Consider the following 16,007-nt stretch of genomic DNA (forward strand, 5'->3'; position numbering starts at 1 on the left):
CAAATATAACATAACTGTTGAGAATAATTTAAAAATTTTCCTTCACATTTGCGCGTTTTCATTTTGCGCGTTTCCGCTTTGCGCGATTTCCGGTGTTATTTTTTTTTCCGTGGATCATCCCCATTTTGCGCTTAGCAAGGGCGCTAATTTCGCTACAAAAAAAGCGTTTTAATTTTCCCCCGTTTCGGATGTAGAAAAGTGCGTAACCCTTTCGCGTGGGAATTTCTTCTCGAGGGAATTTCTTCACGAGCGAATTTCTTCACGCGGGGTTTTCCGGTTAAATGTCTTGCCCCGCATGTGAGGCGCTCCATGGGGCATATACATTTATGTGACCCCTTTTGTGCCAATGCAGGAAAATAGGCAAACCGCCACGCGCGTGTTAATATGGGCTGTGGAGCAGGCATGTACATATACATAATTACATGCGCACATGCGCACCTGATTCAAGTTCTGCTTTTCCCCCTTCTCTTAAAAATGTTCAGAGGAGAAAAAAAAAAAAAAAGCGCAAAAGGGGTGAACACAACGGTGACAAAAGAACAACCACAAAAGAACAATCTTGAGGTGCAACCTTGCGGGAGAGCAGAGCGCAACCGCGACAGCGACCCTAACCACGACCGCATTCGATAATTGGCTGCGCCTGTTCGATCGGGGCACCCACCCCTCCCCGCGAACAGCTTCCCGTAATGCTACATGTTTGCAGATTACACAAACGTTATATTGCTATACTTAAAAAGTGACGAGTTGGAAAAAAATGCGGAAAAAAAAAATTAAAAATCAGGAATTATCTACATGTACATTTAATCATCTGCGCTTGCGGTAACACTTCCCTTTTGCTGTGTGCACACGGGGAATTTCACTTCTCACTTTTGTCCCTTTCGTAAAAGAGGTGATGGCGATTAGAGTGGCAAATGGTTGTGGGTGGTGGAGACACCTTCTAGTTTGTATTCACGTGCTGATAAAGTAGCTGTTTATCCTGCGAAAAATGGGGGTGCACAGATATGTGCGCTTGGGCATACATATGCAGCTCTGTGTGAGCACCTCTACATGTTCTTGCGATGATGCACACGAATGCAGATGCAGGCTAAGGCGCAGCGTTACCAGGGGTGGTCGATCGCCTCAATCACGTTCAGCCGTTTGGACGGGTTAATCTGCAGGAGGGACTGAATGAAGTTCTTTGCCTCCGAGGATATATTAAACCAGTATCGTTCGTGGAACGTTACCTTTTCCTGAAAAAAATGGAAACGAGGTGACATGCGTTCGTTCACGTGGGTTTCGCGTGCTCGTCTATCTCTGAGTTGAACAGAAGGACCAAGTCGTACACAGACGTGTTTTGCAGTTGACTCGAATGGTGTCACGACGCAACTGTTATGAAGGATTTAATGCTGGGTGAAAGTACCCCTTCAACCATCCCCCTATCGACGAGGAGCTAATCATTCATTATAGCATGTTACGCAAAAAAAGGTACCCCCCGTAGATAATTCTTTTTTTTTTTTTTTTCTTTGCGCCCTACCTCAAACCTAGAACAGGGGTAAAAGGGCCTATAGCCTCCTAAAAGGATGTAGATGATTATGCCCAGTGCCCACATGTCCACTTTGTTGTTAAAGTTGGATTCCTGCGGGGGGGAAGCGGTGTTGAAGTGACGTGGGAGTGACCCCCTGTGAAGGTACCCCCCTGTGGAGGCACCCCCCTGTGAACAAGTTTAAACGTTGGGGGCGCGCCCCGCTCGGAGTGCCCTCTGGCCGGTCTAACTTGGAACAACTCGGGGGCGATGAACCCGTAGCTACCCCTTATCCCGCGGTAGGGGTAGAACTCGTCAAAGGGACACCTGACGGACAATCCGAAGTCGCCAATTTTCACGATGCTCTTAAAAGTTTTGTCATTCGGATGCTTGGCGACATTTTCATTAATCGAGCTGAGCAATTTCTTAATATTCAATTTTTTCCCCTTAACACTGCGTGATGGTTCCAGGTCGGAGAGCATTTCGGACTCAAAAAGGAAAGACTCTTCCAAATGGAAGAGAAGCAAATTCTGAGGCTTTATATCGCAGTGTATGATTCCCTTAATGTGAAGGTAATAAAGAGCAAACAGAATTTGGCTGACAATTATTTTCACCTCCGTTTCGTCTAGGATGTTAAAGCCTACATAGGAGTATAAATCCCCAATGGAAGAATATTCTAGGAGCACCCAAATGTCATTTTCATCTTCTGCACTTAATATCATTTGTAAAATATTGCAATGTTTCAATTTTTTGTGTATCCCTATTTCTTCTCTTAGTTCTTCTATGTCTCTCAGTTTGTAATACAATTCTTTATGCTTTACCTTTAACACTAAGTGCAGCGTTTTATGTTCGTACGTTTCATCTGGAATGTCGTGCCAGTAGTGCTTCTCCGTACTTCCCCCCTTCGTGTGATCCTTCGCATGGCCCTCCGCGTTGTCATTTTGCCTGCTGACAAGCGCGAGGGGGAAAGCTCCCTCCGCTTCGTGGCGGAAGACTTCAACTGCTTCGACGGCTTCTACTTCTTTGATGGCTTCTTCATCGACGACTTCGAGGGCTTCTCCTGCTTCTTCCCCCTCGTCTGTTCCGTTACCGCCGCACTGCCTTAACCGTTCCTTCTCAGTTTGCTCTTCCTTTTCTGCATACACCTGGCGATGCAGTTCCCCTTCCGAAAACCCCCTTTCGCAACACGGGCAGATGTTAATCGTTCCCTCCGTTTCCAAGCTGCTGTTCCCCGTGTCGGTCTCATTCGATTCATCAATTTTTATGTTCCAACTTAGAATGTCATTATTTATATACTTAACGTAATTCTTCAAAACGAGCGTCTTTCTGCAGTCAATTATCCATTCACACAGGCAAACAGTGCTGGAGAGTCCCCTCAGCAAAACCTTAATTATTTTAAAGTCCCCCAACTCGGTTATGTTAAATTCTTTTATATGCGCGTACGAGTTTTGTCTGTTCGCAGCCGTCACTTCTCCGTTGTTATTTCCATTTTTTATGTTCGTAATTATGTCAGAAATGAATGAGAATGGCGTTCTTTTCAAAGACATGCTCTGCAAATCGTGTGTGCCAAATGGTTATACAAAAAAGTGCAAAACAGCAGTGTAAATGGGAAGAAAAAATAGGCAGGCTAAACAGGACAATCAAACTGACAACAAAGAAGGGGGCTACCCAAATTGCGCAAACTCAGAACGGTGTGCGTAAGAGAATATCAATTTTCACGCACAAATGGGCCTAATTTTTTTTTATCAAAAATACGTGTGCAGGTGTTTCACCTTGGTATATCTGTCGTAGGGAAAAACATATATACAATAAACGGAGACCGGTTTAGTGCCGAGGAACATATCCTTACACGTTGCATTCGCGCAAACGTGTTTTTTGCACCTCATTCAAGCATTGCTGTGGTACGACTGCTCCACCGTCACTTCGTCTCAAGGGGTTAACATAAAAAAAAAAAAAAAAAAAAAAGTACACGATAAAATTGCGCACAGTTTTTGGCACAATCTTGTTCACATGTGGTAGGCAAATCACCTGTCGTATGTCTTATTCACTTAGGAATTCTGTTTCCCTTTTGTAAATTTTTTTCATCAAAAGGGGTTTGCTACGCCTTCCAAGGTGATATCACCCCTGCCGTTGCAGCGTTTGGAAGTTGCGCAAAAACGTGAAAATATTCAAAAGGGGAAGGTGTGAATGTGCCGGCATACAAGTGCACATATAAATATATGCAGGTACAGTTAAGCATATATTTACATGAACAATTTCTTGCATATACAAGTTACATGTGTACATCCCCATGCATTGAGATGAACGAGCAGATCGGTTTGTTTCCTCTGGGGGTCTCAAAACATGTTTTGTTAGAACTATTTTAAATGTCGTAGAAACAATTGGGAAGGAAAAAAGTTTTGGCCACAAAAAAAAAAAAAAAAAAAAAAAGAAAAAAAAGAAAAAAAAAAGGAATAGCTTATTTATGTGCCTTATAATGTGCCCAGTTTCAACCACATGGTTATACATTACACACAATAAATGTGGGCACTTTTGCATACACCACAAAATGGAAGAAAAAGAAGCAAAGAGGCAGAGAAGCGCGCCGAAGAACATGCTAAAAAGAAACAGTTAACTCCAATTTTGTTCCCATTCGTGACCGTTACATCGTACAAATTATTCATTTTATTTCTGCAGAACTGCACCCTTAAAGAAGAAAAGAAAAGGGGAAAGTGCAACAAATGGTAATGTGCGCCAAAACTTCCACATTATGCATTTGGTATACACCACATTTTGGCTTCTAAATCGTTTTCGCCAGGAAGATTTTTCCTTTAAATCCCGTTCGGGGGATAAACGCAGCATGGAAAACGTGGAAAATGTGGAAAAAGGGAAAAAGGGAAAAAAAGCATGACCAGAAAAGTAACACAAAATAAACATATAACCAAACAAATGACCAAATGAACGGGGCTTACATATCAGCGGAACAACGCAAATGTGACAAACAAGGGAAACAAATTCCCAGGGGAGTGGAAACAACAACGAAAAAAAAAAAAAAAAACTAGCTTTCATCATAGGGAGAAAAAAACTCCTCCGACTCTTCCGCTGTTAGCGACGTTGTACGATCTTCTACATGTTCGCGATTTGACTGAAGGGGACCAAAAAAAAAAAAAAAAAAAGTTCCAAAAATGTTTTGATACTTATATAGGCTTATCACATGGTTAAAAAGAGTGACCCCATTTGGTAACTCTACCCCGCGCATGTGCGCATGGCATACACAGTTGTATTCGCGTCTTCCCGATTGAAAATGCTATGCGTAAGAAGAGCGCGGAAGTAGAAATATTTCCACATGCGCGTGTTTGTCTGCCTTGTAAAAAACATGTTGCTCTGCTTGTATGCAGGTGTTCATATGTATGTGCTTACCGCGCGGGGCTCTTCACTTAGGTCGTCCATTATCGTTTGATTTTCTGCGACGAAACGGGGGAGGAAAAAAAAGGAAAAATTGAGAAAGTAAAACGTACAAATGAGAAAGTTCAACGCAAAACTGAGAAAGTAAAACATAAAAATGAGAAAATGCAGCGCATAATGCGCCACCAACGGAGACAATTTTTCCATGCGCCAAACTGCCGCTTCGCAAAAGATTGCGATTTGGAAAAATCATTTTCCAGTGCGATACTTGCGTCCAGTGGCCTATTCGTGTAATTCGCGGAGGCCCTTTTCCGAATGGGGTAATAATTAAGCACATTGGAAGGATAAAAAATACGAATAAATTCAATTAGCTTTTTAAAAACTAATTTATAATCATCTTCATTCAAATTTGAAACAATGCTCGATCGTGCACATTTTTTTTTGCAAAAAAATTCATAGTCCAGGATGGAATTTGCTACACTGTTTGAATTCATTAAGCTACAACAAATTTCACAATGTTCTTCAGAGCAGTTTTTAGCGTCTTCTTGGTTTTTTTTAAAATTGGAAGAGCATTTTTTTTCAAATTCTTTCAGCTTTTTAAACGAACAAGAGCATTCGTTACGCGTGTTGTTATTTTCTTTACTAACTAGACACGTCATGGTGTCGCCCATTTGGACCACTTTCGATATTTCGCTTGTCGAATTAATTTTGGAGTTCAAATAGGACAAAAAGGAAGAAACGACATTTTTACTCTCCGCGCCGAGGAAGTTCAAAAGTGCCAAGCCTAGCACAAAGAGGGTTCGTTTATACATTTTTCAGAAGGCACACAAATGGGGGGTGTTCCGTGAATATTTTAGCCGGTCTCCCAAATCGTGCGTGGGTGTGATTGTGCAGCTCTGTTGGTGTGCTTATGCCGCTTTGAGCGTGTTCTTTTGCCGCTCTATGCGTGTGCTTGCGCAGTGGGGGTACATTGAGTGACCTTTCGGTTTTTCTTAAAAAGGCCAGAGAGGGGGAACAGTCGAGTTGGTGAATTACTCTTTAAAATATTTTTCCCACAGGGGGTTCGCGAGATGTCAAAGTGTGGCAGCTGTTTGTGGCATTCCTAGTTGGGTTTCTTTTGTCCGACTTGCCCATTTGGCCATCTCCCCATTTGGCACTTCACCATTTTGCCGTTTTCTTTGACCACGCACGCATTAAACGTCCGTTAAAAGTTGTGTACATACAACGAAAAAAAAAAAAGAAGAAAAAAAAAAAAAAAAAAAAAGGGGATACCTACGCAAATTTTCCATGCACAATCAAAAGTGTTCCCTTTTGTGGGACCATCACCGTGCGCACCTCATAATTTGGCAGGAGTTATTAAAAAAAAATAAGGACAATTCTGCAATTACGAAATGTACTGTTCTTATGAAAAAGCACAAGTTGGTGTTCCACAACATTTAGATTTTCTCCCACGGTCCACCAAAATTGGTGATTGTCTTAACCAGTTTTCAGTAAATGTTTGCTTCACAATTTTGCTAATTTTTTTTTTTTTTTTTCTTAACGATGCAACATGCAAATATTGCGAACGTCTTAGAGGACACTTCCCCACGATGTACACAAATTGAGTAGAACAAAAATGACATTTCTTTTGTAAAAACATAAGTTAACAATTTTGGAGAGTTCTCCCATTTTTGTCTTTTCCTTCCGGAATATCCTACTGTTTGTTCCACTTAGCTATTTTCCACCCCTTTCATTCCTTACTAGTTCTCAAACTTTTTGAAGGCCTTCTGAAATTCTTCATGTAGCTCTGTTCAAAGGGAGGGAAGACACAATTCGTGTGCAAGGGTATTTATCCGCATGTACATACAAGGTGGGCGTAACTACGCAGTGTAGTTTGAGTGGCTCCACATAGGATTTTCACTAATAATGGGGAGTAGGCCAAATGGAATTTCCCCCCAATGGTTGACTAAAACTGTGGGCAGATTTTTACGCACTCATTTTTAGGTGCACATTTTAATGAGTACATTTTTATGGGCACACTCTTGTACCATCCGCCTTACCTTGACTGATTGGTTTCCCGTCCTTGTATATCGTCTCCCGCAGATGCATCCTACTCCTTTCCAAGGCTATGTCCGAATATGGGTCTTTCAAACACCTTAGGGGGCGGGGGGAAAGAAACAAAAAGAAAATGGGCAATTTTTACACATATATGTCTGCATATGTTAAGTGTGTGTGTAGGGGGCTGCTCCACATGTTCATTATGTTCGCCTTTTCTCGCGTGTAAAAAGGAAAGTGAAATGCCTCAAACGATTTGGGGGGTGAAGCGATGGTATATTTCCTTGGCCGCATTTCTTTTTTTTCCTCCCACGTACTTCCTCAAAATGTCCGCCATTTCAGAGGCGTATCTTGTGTAAGAAACATTCGCCGCTTTCCACATCTCTGGAGAGGATAATAGTAGTACGCACAAGGGACACCAGTGTTTATGTTTTCCTATGTACACACGTATGCAACGCAGGTGAGAATATTTTTAAGATTGTTCACCTTGCCGGGCAGGTGTTTTATACGTACAACGGGTGCCAACCCCAGGTGAAGTGAACGACAGGGTGTATATCTATTTAACTGGAATGAAGCAAAACACGATAAGTTATTCAAAGTGTAAATTGTACCATGCGTGTTAGCGAAAAAGGGAGATGCTTGCTCGACATTTTCATGGTTAAATATGTAAAAATTGTAAAAATGTTACTCTTAAAAAAAAAAAAAAAATTAATCACGCATTTCCGGGGAAGCCTCTCCCGGTTGAAAAAAAAGCGTATGCGCCAAAAAAAAAAAAAAAAAAAAACTAGCTTTTTCGCTAACCCTAGCGGTAATGCTTCAAACTACACCTAGAAGCGTTACATCATGTAGATTGTCCCACAACCGCGGCCACTCTTCCCATTTCGTACGCACAGTAGAACAGTCACATAGGCCAGCTTGGCCACGATACGAGTGGCCCACAAAAGAGCGAGCTCCGCCACTGTTGGGTCAGAGGAAAGGGTTGCCTTTCCCGAGGGAAAGTAACTAGCGCCAGATGGGAGTGCCAAGAAGCGAGGAAGCAGATACAGCATTATATGTACATATAGGTGTCCCCCTGCACCGCAACTCATTCGTAAGTTCCCCCAACGGGTGAATTACCCCCGATAGGGTTAAAGGGGCGTCCGAAGTGGGCGAACTGTTTGGTATGCGCACCGCACGTGGGTAAATGTAAAGGTTGGCTGAGCCGCTTCGCGAAGGTGTATACGTAGGTCCACGAGCGCACACGCGTAAACGAACAGAATGCGTCCAGTGCAGCGATAGGCCAAAGTGATCCGCGCTGCGAAATTAAGAAGAAACAGCGCAATATGAATAACTTCCTAAAAGGACACAACGGGTGTGCCGCTCTGAAGTTGGTGAGGCAATGCGTCGGGACGAGCGCAAAGGGGGTAAAAAACCTCCAGAGGGAGGGCCAAACCCCCTTTGCCGGAGTTCCTGGGGGGAGAATAATGGGGAAATACTTTTCCACAGTGTCACTTTACGATAATAGAAGCTTTCTAAATAGGGCAAAAAATAAATTGCGCCAAAAAGGGAGCCCCGAAATGAGACACCCTTCAGCACTAAGCCGCAATGGCAATACCCTCTTCTTTTCAACGAGTAATAAAAAAATAAAAATTATCAACCCGCAAAAGATAAGAAACGTGGCAATCATTGCACATGTAGATCATGGGAAGACAACCCTGGTAGATAAGCTGCTAAAACAAGGGGGAGAAGAAACAAAAAACGAAAGAGTAATGGACCATAATGATTTGGAAAAGGAAAGAGGAATTACTATCATGTCCAAAGTGACAAGAATAAAATATGATGATTATTTTTTTAATATCGTTGATACCCCTGGGCATTCAGATTTTGGCGGAGAAGTTGAACGGGTGCTGAACCTCATTGATGGGGTTTGCCTAATTGTTGACGTCGTTGAAGGACCAAAGAACCAAACGAAATTTGTTCTAAAAAAATCTCTGCTAAATCCAAAGTGCAAAATTATTGTCATTATGAATAAGTTTGATAAACCTAGTAATATAAAAAGGAAAGAAGAAATTGAAAATGAAATTTTTGACCTTTTCGCTGATTTGAACGCTCCAGATGAGTTGATGAATTACCCCATCCTCTACGCCTCTGCGAAGAATGGGTGGTGCACGGACAGCTTCGAGGATGCTAAGCAGAATAAGTGTGCACATAATAACGTGCTAGTCATATTTAAAAAAATTATAGAATATTTTGACTCCCCTGTGGGGTCCCCACTGCTTGAGGGCAGCGTTACAGGGGATGACTCACATGGTGTAACTCCTTTATTGGGGGTATCGTCACGAAGAGACTCTGCGAAGGATGGCGGATTTGTCGAAGACCCGTCCAACCGCCCCCCCCTCGGGGAGGATAAAAACGTGGAGGCGAAAATAATGCGCGAACCGTTCAGCATGCTAGTCAGCCTTATAGACCACCAAGAAGGGGTAGGCGTCACGGTGACGGGGAAAATATACGGAGGGGTCATCAAAAAGGGAGACACGATTATCGTGAAGAGTGAAGAAAATAAAGTAAAAGGGACATGTGTAATTAAGAACATTTTCTACATGAAAGGACGCAAAATGGAAAATGCTAATTTCGCCAGTGCAGGGGATATTGTAAATATTTCCTTTTCGAAGGGAGTTACCCCATCTGTTAACGATACGCTGTCATCTGAAGAAGCCGTATCAAGTTTGAAGGTGAGGCCAATCGATCCGCCTGTTCTCTGCTTAAAAATTTCACAAAATACAAGTCCCCTAACAGGGAAGGATGGAAAGCATATAACTCTGTCCTCCATTGGTAATAGACTTAAAAGAGAAGCAGCCATAAATGTGGCCATCGAAATTAACGAGTCGGAAAGGAAAGACAGCTATGAGGTGAAAGGAAGAGGAGAATTACAGTTAGGCATTCTGATCGAAAAGTTGAGGAGGGAAGGATACGAAATGACCATCTCATCTCCAAATGTTATTTACACAAAAGATGAAAATGGAAATCTGCTAGAACCAGTTGAAGAATTTCACATTACCATACCGTCTGTAATTAGCTCCAATGTTATTGAAAAATTAAACACAAGGAAGGCAGAAATTGTGGACATTATAAATGACGATAATGAAAATACTTTCATCAAGTGTATTTGCCCATCGAGAAATTTCTTTGGTATGAGATCTTACCTGCGTGATGTTAGCAAAGGGACCTCCATTATTAACTCCGAATTGAGGGAATATAAAAAAAAACAAACGTCCTACAAAAGTGACAGAAATGGGGTGATCATATCCTCGTCCAGTGGAACAACCACTGCCTTTTCGCTTGACCCCATACAGTTAAAGGGAAATTTATTTGTTAGCGAAAATTACCCTACTTATGAAGGCATGATCATCGGAGAGCACTTCCTAAGCAATGATATTGAAATGAATGCTGTGAAGGTCAAGCCTGTGCAACACCTAAGGAATAAGGGCCATGAGGAAACCATAAGGATAAATCATAAAAGTGTCACCATTGAGTATGCTCTTTCGTTTATTCAAGACGACGAAGAAATAGAAGTTACTCCGAAGAGGATCGTCATGCGGAAGAAAATCCTAAACACGGAGCAGAGAAAAACGGCAAACAGGAAGGCCAAAAATGGGTAATTAGGGGAAAAAGCTATGTGTGTGATGGGCTAATATGAGGACTGCCTAACAGATGGAGCCACACCGGATGGGTTTTCCTCTTGTCAATGAAAACGGCTCCATAGTGAGACCAATCATACCTTACCTTTCTCATTTGCATCTCTGGAAGGTGCCCTCTTCGAACCCGGATGATGTTGCGCGTCCCCCTTTTATTTTCCAAAAATGTTCTGCACACTGTTACTCTTATGTATGGAGGACGCAACTTCCATTTGGCTACGATAATATCATGTGACCGCTTTGCTTGCCAAAGTGTCTCTCCCTTTTTTGTATACATTACATCGTACTTCATATGAGACTGCTTATTTTTCTTTTTCTTTTTTGAACTTCGCACACCGCCTTTTTTCAAACGCGTCACGTATGTTTCGCCGCACGCAATAGTGACGGATCATTTGTGGATTGTATAACATTTTTAAATAAAAAATTACGACAGGCATGGCCCTGCGGGTTGCCTAAACATGCGGTGCAGGTGTTATGCGGCCTTACAATATTGCATACATATGGAGAGATAAAAAGGAAAAACTGCTGCTTAGTGTTGTCCGCATAATGGGGCGCTTACATGGCGTTTTTTTTTTTTCTTTTCTTTGATTTTTTTTTTTTTTTTTTCCACCCCGCACGCAAACGTTGCAAAAGTAACATCTCGTGAAATGATCAATTTAAGGGAATGTGCGAAGCGGAATGGACTTTACCCCCTTTTGATGAAAGTGCCTGACGAGAGGTGAGAAAAAGGGGAATAAATTACGAACGAGTAGCATCTTGGCAATATGCTGTCGGTAGAGCGGCCGAAGAAAGGTAACCCTCCCGCGTCGGCTTCCCCCCCGTGCAGTCACGTTATAGATGAAGCGGCTAGCCGAACAGGCGACATATTAAAACTGTACATTTAAGGAAAACTTTTTTTTTGAGAAAAAAAAAAAAAGAGATGCTTTTTCAGGACATCCGAGGAACAGCTGTGATACGCCATATATAAGGGGGACCCTCACGAAGAGGCACATGGTTAACGCGCGTGTGTACATATGCAAACACACACGTAGGTACATATCTGCACACGAAAGCTGGTGGAGCCGCTCACCATTTGTGCGCCCCGTGAAGGACAAAAGGGGTAACTCCCCTGCTTCGCCAACTACTTCGCCATCTCCTTCGCGAACTGCCTCCCCAACTGCCTCGCTTCTCACGGAGACAGCTTACGCGGCGCACCCCGAGGCAGGAATCCTCAAGAAGGCGGTTCTCCAAACATGATTATGACTACCAAAAAGTGTAGCTTCCTCCTGGTGCAGAAAAACTACGCACACAAATTTGCTTCCCCAGATTGTCCCAATTTGATCAGCATCAAAAAAGTGATATACGAAAAATTGAAGCCAATATGTTTCCACATTAAGCAGGATTATACCATGGGGCATCATGTCCACGACATGCATTTCTACGGAATTTTATGCTCTCCTTTGTTTGAAAATAAAAGCTACAAAGATATGAACATGATGGTGGAAAAGCTGATGAGCGAAATTAACTTAGCGGGCAAAGTAAAGTTGCACTGTCAGCCTCCCTCAAGGTTTAATAAGATGAGAAAGCACGTTCGGTGGAGGTGGAACTTGGAGAAGTAGCTCTGTGCAGGGGGAAAAGTAAAAATGGGCCTTACGAACATATCACTCCGCGGATAAGAGTGGCGGGCGCCTTAGCGAGTACTTTCCGCAGAGAGGAGCGCGTCATAAGGGGAACTCGAGAGAGCGGTGCGTAGAGTAGACACATCGGTGCGTAAAGCAGACACATCGGTGCGTAAAGCAGACACTTCGGTGCGCAAAGTCGACGCTTCGATGCACAAAATCGACGGGGCGCCGCGAACAGGATTGAGCCTGAACAATCCCCAGCTGCCCGTTTTTACGCCCCTCCTCAGCCGCTTCTGATTTGCAAAAGGCTGCTACGCTGCTAAGCTGCCAATCTGCTAAATTGCGCGCCGGCGAATATGCCACGCAACACATTAACAATCGGGGGCTAACCTAAAGTAACAAGTTTGATTGAAAAGGGTAAAATTTTCTTTAAAAGGATTAATCAGAAAAAGAAAGAAAAAAAGGGGGTACGATGAAACATTTGGGAAACAAAATGGTGCGATGAAAAAAAAAAAAAAAAGATGGCAATAAGCCACTTTCCATTTGCGTTATAAGAACAATAAAAAAGGGGGGAACGCCCACAGGTACGCCGCTCACGTGCGTGCTCCTGTTCCTGTTCGTATGGGCCCCGCCGCGTTACGCCTTGGGGCGCTTGGTGCAACCGTACTGGTACAGCAGCAACGAGAGGACAATGAAGATGGTGCCGATGTACTTATTATAATTGATGGTCTCGTTGAGGAAGAGCCTAGCCAACACGAAGGTGAAGCAGGGCTGAAAGGACTGGTACAGCGAAACGGTTACGGGGGTCAGGTAATTCAAAGCGATGATTTGAATTTTCCAACAGAGAAAAATAATGGCAAGGGTAGAATATAAAATGCACAAAAACTGATTAGTAGTCACATTATACATCTCGCCAATCACATTGTAATTTTCATTGATGAACATCTCCCCGAGGATGCCAAATGGAAGGGTTATCAAGAACAAAACAGCCATTTGGGAAAATTGAATGATGTCATTACTTACGTATCTTGTGGCAATATTAATATATATCACTTGCAGCCCCTTCGTAACTGGCACGGTTAATAATAGGAGGAAACCAAAATCGAAGGAACCCATATTCCACACTTCCGCAGTTATGGCCAACCCAAAGAAAGATAAAAAAATGGACAAGCAAGTTATATAATTCATTTTTTCAATCTTCAAATAATAGGACATGAGGGCTGTAAAAATGGGTATTGTTGGCTGTATGATAGCCACGTTATGAGAATCGGTATACTGTAAGGCTATTATGACAATGACCTGTCTCAGAGCTCCCGTAACGGACAGGATGAGTATGGGCATGTACGCTATCTTAGGAATTAACTTTTCATCATTTTTTAGCAATCTGCTGAAATAATTTGAGCATGTATTTTCTATACCGGCACACGTTTCGTTCTTATTACTGCTGTACTCGTCACTACCGTCTGCGTTATTTTTCCCATCTGCATTTTGCATGCTATCGTCCATTTTCCCATCCTTGCTGTCCTTCCCGTTTTTCTTCTTCTTCTTACTACTACTACTGTCGTCATTTTTATCACCTTTGGAATTTTTTTTTTTTTTTTTTTCATTTTCTTCTCCAACTTTTGACAACTCCAGGTCTATCTGGCCATCCTGCTCGTCCGCCCCATCATTTTCATTCACACCGTGCAGCAGTTTTTTTTTGTTCGGCTCCGACTGCTTGGACATGTACATGTAAATCATCAGTGGGATGGTCAAGACTGTCCTCAAAATTATGAACACGTAGATGGACCCCTTTATCATAATAAAATATTTCATCAGTATGTAGTTTATGCCATACAGGAACATGGAGAACAGCAGCAGCAAGTTTACGGTTATCAGCAGCACGTTCCTCCCCCCCTCATCTTGCTTGGCCTTGGCGAAAAATTCTTCAACTTTTAGGAATTTCATTGTTCACTATGGTGGGCATAGCTGGGGGGGAGTCCCACTTGTGAGAGCGCCTACGTGAGTGCACCTTCGTGTGATCGCCCCTTCGCGTAGGTACTCCCACTTCTGCTTACGCCTGTATGCTGCCCCCTTTTTTAAAACTCAAAAGATTAATTTCTTCCCAGAAAATCGGGCGCAGAAGAAACGCATCCTTTGTCAGTTTCAAGAGGCGCCAGGGGAATCACTCGCATTTCATTTTGAGTCTACACAGGCGAGACTTCATTAGGCGTGAAAGTATGCGAAGCGCAGCTCGGCAGTGGGTGAGGCACAAAATGGTTGAAGCGCTGGGCACAAATGTACATACGTATGCAAAGAAATGGGCACATATGAACGCACATATGAAGGCACACATGAACGCACATATAAACGCACGTACGAACGCACGTATGTACGCACGCGCGTATGCCCGTACATGTGTGCACATAAACGGGGGAAACTCCTCCCTTCGCAACTCACGCGCGAGAAAAAAACGTAAAGTTCACCAAAAAAAGCGAAAAGGAATAAAATGAACGCATTACATGTGAAACAGGATTACAGGTTATTATCTGCTTTTGACTTTATCCCATATTTATTTTTTTTTTTGGAAGGGGGGACTCCTTTAATGTATTTTTTAACGTTAATCAAATTAGAGCAATAGCTCTTTGTTCCTTTTTCCTTTTTGCTTTTTTTTTTTTTTTAAATATTATCGTTGCTAATGGGATACTCATAAAATATTGGAGCCTCCTTAAAACCGTTTTAAAAAATTATTTTTCAATTTTTAATGTGGAAGGAAAATGTATGGTTTTCCTCCTGGCATTTTTTTTTTTTTTTCCCTCATTTTCTTTTCATTTGTGGGATGTGCTTAATGGCAAAGAAGCACCCTATGATGGGTAAGCTTCACTCCTAAATGGTGCGCTTTTTTGCTTTGCATATCACTTAAATGGTTAGCAAAAAAGTGGAAAATTTAGGTCCCCCCTCCTAAGTAGCTTCTCTATGCGTACGGATAGCATACCCATCCGTGTACGCTTTAAGAGTGGCTTAACTCGTGCACCACCCAACTGTTTTCGCAAACGTATGTCCGCACAAGTGTACCCCGACTAGCTGCTACCCGACAGGAAACAAGTGCTAAAAAAAATGTGAAAGCATAAAAAGGCATACACGGGTTATGCGCGCCGCTTGGTAATTTACACTTCCACTCAGTGGTGGTATGCGTGGAGTTATTGAGAAAAAAAAAAAAAAAGGACAAATGAAGTGCAAAGGAAAGAAACATGAGCGAATTACAAAGAGAACAAAAAAAGGTAACATAAATGGGACGAACGCGAAGCAAAAATGCGGCGAAGTTGTGGTGTCTCTCAGGCATATTCAAAAAAAAATGATGTGTTAAAAAAAAGGCTGCTGCTGCGGCTCCCTTTGGGCCACATTCATTTTGTACACCTAATGACAGATTTATGTTGCTCTTTCGTACTTTTTTAGCGAATCGTTTAAAAATAGCACAAGGGTGTACTAATTTTTTTTTTTTTTTTTTTTTTTTTATTTATTTTATTATATTTTTTTTTTTTTTTTGGTGCATCGTCCCGGGCTCCCCTTTTTTTGTAAGCAAATATCGCAGAGCCATATCCTCAACTTGGCACATTTTCTACCCACTGTAATACATGTGTTCAATAAAAAGGGCCAAAAAAAAGAAAAAAAAAAAAGGGGAGAAAACACTTGGGTTATTTTTAACATTTCGCATATAAGGAAAAAATATTACTTGTATGAATGTTTGTGCGCATGTGCATATGTACATACGATTACCAGGTTCTTCCCTTTGCGTAGCTATTCGTACAGGGTACGCGTACGCGTGTCACCCACATT

The 16,007-nt window shown here is 42.3% G+C and overlaps 6 protein-coding genes across 6 annotated transcripts, besides 10 other annotated features; 2 read left to right on the top strand and 4 right to left on the bottom strand.

Moving 5' to 3' along the window:
• The first annotated feature begins 761 nt into the window (after window positions 1–761).
• Window positions 762–787: a microsatellite.
• Window positions 788–1,062: 275 nt separating this feature from the next.
• Window positions 1,063–1,156: a microsatellite.
• On the bottom strand, window positions 1,095–3,045 carry PVX_122970 (calcium-dependent protein kinase 3, putative; the record flags this gene model as incomplete). The annotated part of the gene is made up of 3 exons (XM_001617107.1): window positions 1,095–1,226; window positions 1,511–1,612; window positions 1,750–3,045. 3 exons carry the CDS (start codon window positions 3,043–3,045, stop codon window positions 1,095–1,097), a joined length of 1,530 nt encoding a protein of 509 aa, XP_001617157.1.
• Window positions 3,046–4,527: 1,482 nt separating this feature from the next.
• On the bottom strand, window positions 4,528–5,980 carry PVX_122975 (hypothetical protein, conserved). Its single transcript, XM_001617108.1, has 3 exons — window positions 5,151–5,980; window positions 4,898–4,941; window positions 4,528–4,622 (listed from the first exon to the last, which is right to left on the bottom strand). Exons 1-3 carry the CDS (start codon window positions 5,692–5,694, stop codon window positions 4,536–4,538), a joined length of 675 nt encoding a protein of 224 aa, XP_001617158.1. The 5' UTR covers window positions 5,695–5,980; the 3' UTR covers window positions 4,528–4,535.
• Window positions 5,809–5,828: a microsatellite.
• A 440-nt stretch (window positions 5,981–6,420) lies between the features above and the next one.
• PVX_122980 (ATP synthase epsilon chain, mitochondrial, putative) lies at window positions 6,421–7,608 on the bottom strand. Its single transcript, XM_001617109.1, has 3 exons — window positions 7,234–7,608; window positions 6,922–7,016; window positions 6,421–6,668 (listed from the first exon to the last, which is right to left on the bottom strand). The coding sequence occupies exons 1-3, from the start codon at window positions 7,296–7,298 to the stop codon at window positions 6,622–6,624; spliced, it is 207 nt and encodes a 68-aa protein (XP_001617159.1). The 5' UTR covers window positions 7,299–7,608; the 3' UTR covers window positions 6,421–6,621.
• Window positions 6,431–6,453: a microsatellite.
• A 102-nt stretch (window positions 7,609–7,710) lies between the features above and the next one.
• On the top strand, window positions 7,711–10,980 carry PVX_122985 (GTP-binding protein TypA, putative). Its single transcript, XM_001617110.1, has 2 exons — window positions 7,711–7,768; window positions 7,848–10,980. The coding sequence occupies exon 2, from the start codon at window positions 8,239–8,241 to the stop codon at window positions 10,552–10,554; it is 2,316 nt and encodes a 771-aa protein (XP_001617160.1). The 5' UTR covers window positions 7,711–7,768; window positions 7,848–8,238; the 3' UTR covers window positions 10,555–10,980.
• Window positions 9,289–9,325: a microsatellite.
• Window positions 9,495–9,544: a microsatellite.
• An 842-nt stretch (window positions 10,981–11,822) lies between the features above and the next one.
• On the top strand, window positions 11,823–12,188 carry PVX_122990 (hypothetical protein, conserved; the record flags this gene model as incomplete). Its single annotated transcript, XM_001617111.1, has 1 exon — window positions 11,823–12,188. The coding sequence occupies one exon, from the start codon at window positions 11,823–11,825 to the stop codon at window positions 12,186–12,188; it is 366 nt and encodes a 121-aa protein (XP_001617161.1).
• Window positions 11,879–11,955: a microsatellite.
• Window positions 12,189–12,708: 520 nt separating the features above from the next.
• PVX_122995 (transporter, putative) lies at window positions 12,709–15,378 on the bottom strand. The gene has a single exon (XM_001617112.1). The coding sequence runs from the start codon at window positions 14,136–14,138 to the stop codon at window positions 12,828–12,830; it is 1,311 nt and encodes a 436-aa protein (XP_001617162.1). The 5' UTR covers window positions 14,139–15,378; the 3' UTR covers window positions 12,709–12,827.
• Window positions 13,353–13,387: a microsatellite.
• Window positions 13,544–13,647: a microsatellite.
• Window positions 13,890–13,918: a microsatellite.
• Window positions 15,379–16,007: the final 629 nt, after the last annotated feature.

Source organism: Plasmodium vivax, chromosome 14, assembly GCF_000002415.2.
Source record: "Plasmodium vivax chromosome 14, whole genome shotgun sequence".
NCBI lineage: Eukaryota > Apicomplexa > Aconoidasida > Haemosporida > Plasmodiidae > Plasmodium > Plasmodium vivax.

What these genes read in the sequence shown, in the direction of transcription:
- PVX_122975 (XM_001617108.1), bottom strand. Translation starts at nt 5,694, where the DNA reads ATGTATAAACGAACCCTCTTTGTGCTAGGCTTGGCACTTTTGAACTTC. An exon ending in GAATAGGCCACTGGACGCAA is followed by an intron (nt 4,942 to 5,150) that starts GTATCGCACTGG and finishes GTTTCGTCGCAG; the next exon opens with AAAATCAAACGATAATGGAC. An exon ending in TAAGTGAAGAGCCCCGCGCG is followed by an intron (nt 4,623 to 4,897) that starts GTAAGCACATAC and finishes GGTCCCCTTCAG; the next exon opens with TCAAATCGCGAACATGTAGA.
- PVX_122980 (XM_001617109.1), bottom strand. Translation starts at nt 7,298, where the DNA reads ATGTGGAAAGCGGCGAATGTTTCTTACACAAGATACGCCTCTGAAATG. An exon ending in ATGGCGGACATTTTGAGGAA is followed by an intron (nt 7,017 to 7,233) that starts GTACGTGGGAGG and finishes CCGCCCCCTAAG; the next exon opens with GTGTTTGAAAGACCCATATT. An exon ending in CGGGAAACCAATCAGTCAAG is followed by an intron (nt 6,669 to 6,921) that starts GTAAGGCGGATG and finishes CCCTTTGAACAG; the next exon opens with AGCTACATGAAGAATTTCAG.
- PVX_122985 (XM_001617110.1), top strand. Translation starts at nt 8,239, where the DNA reads ATGAATAACTTCCTAAAAGGACACAACGGGTGTGCCGCTCTGAAGTTG.
- PVX_122995 (XM_001617112.1), bottom strand. Translation starts at nt 14,138, where the DNA reads ATGAAATTCCTAAAAGTTGAAGAATTTTTCGCCAAGGCCAAGCAAGAT.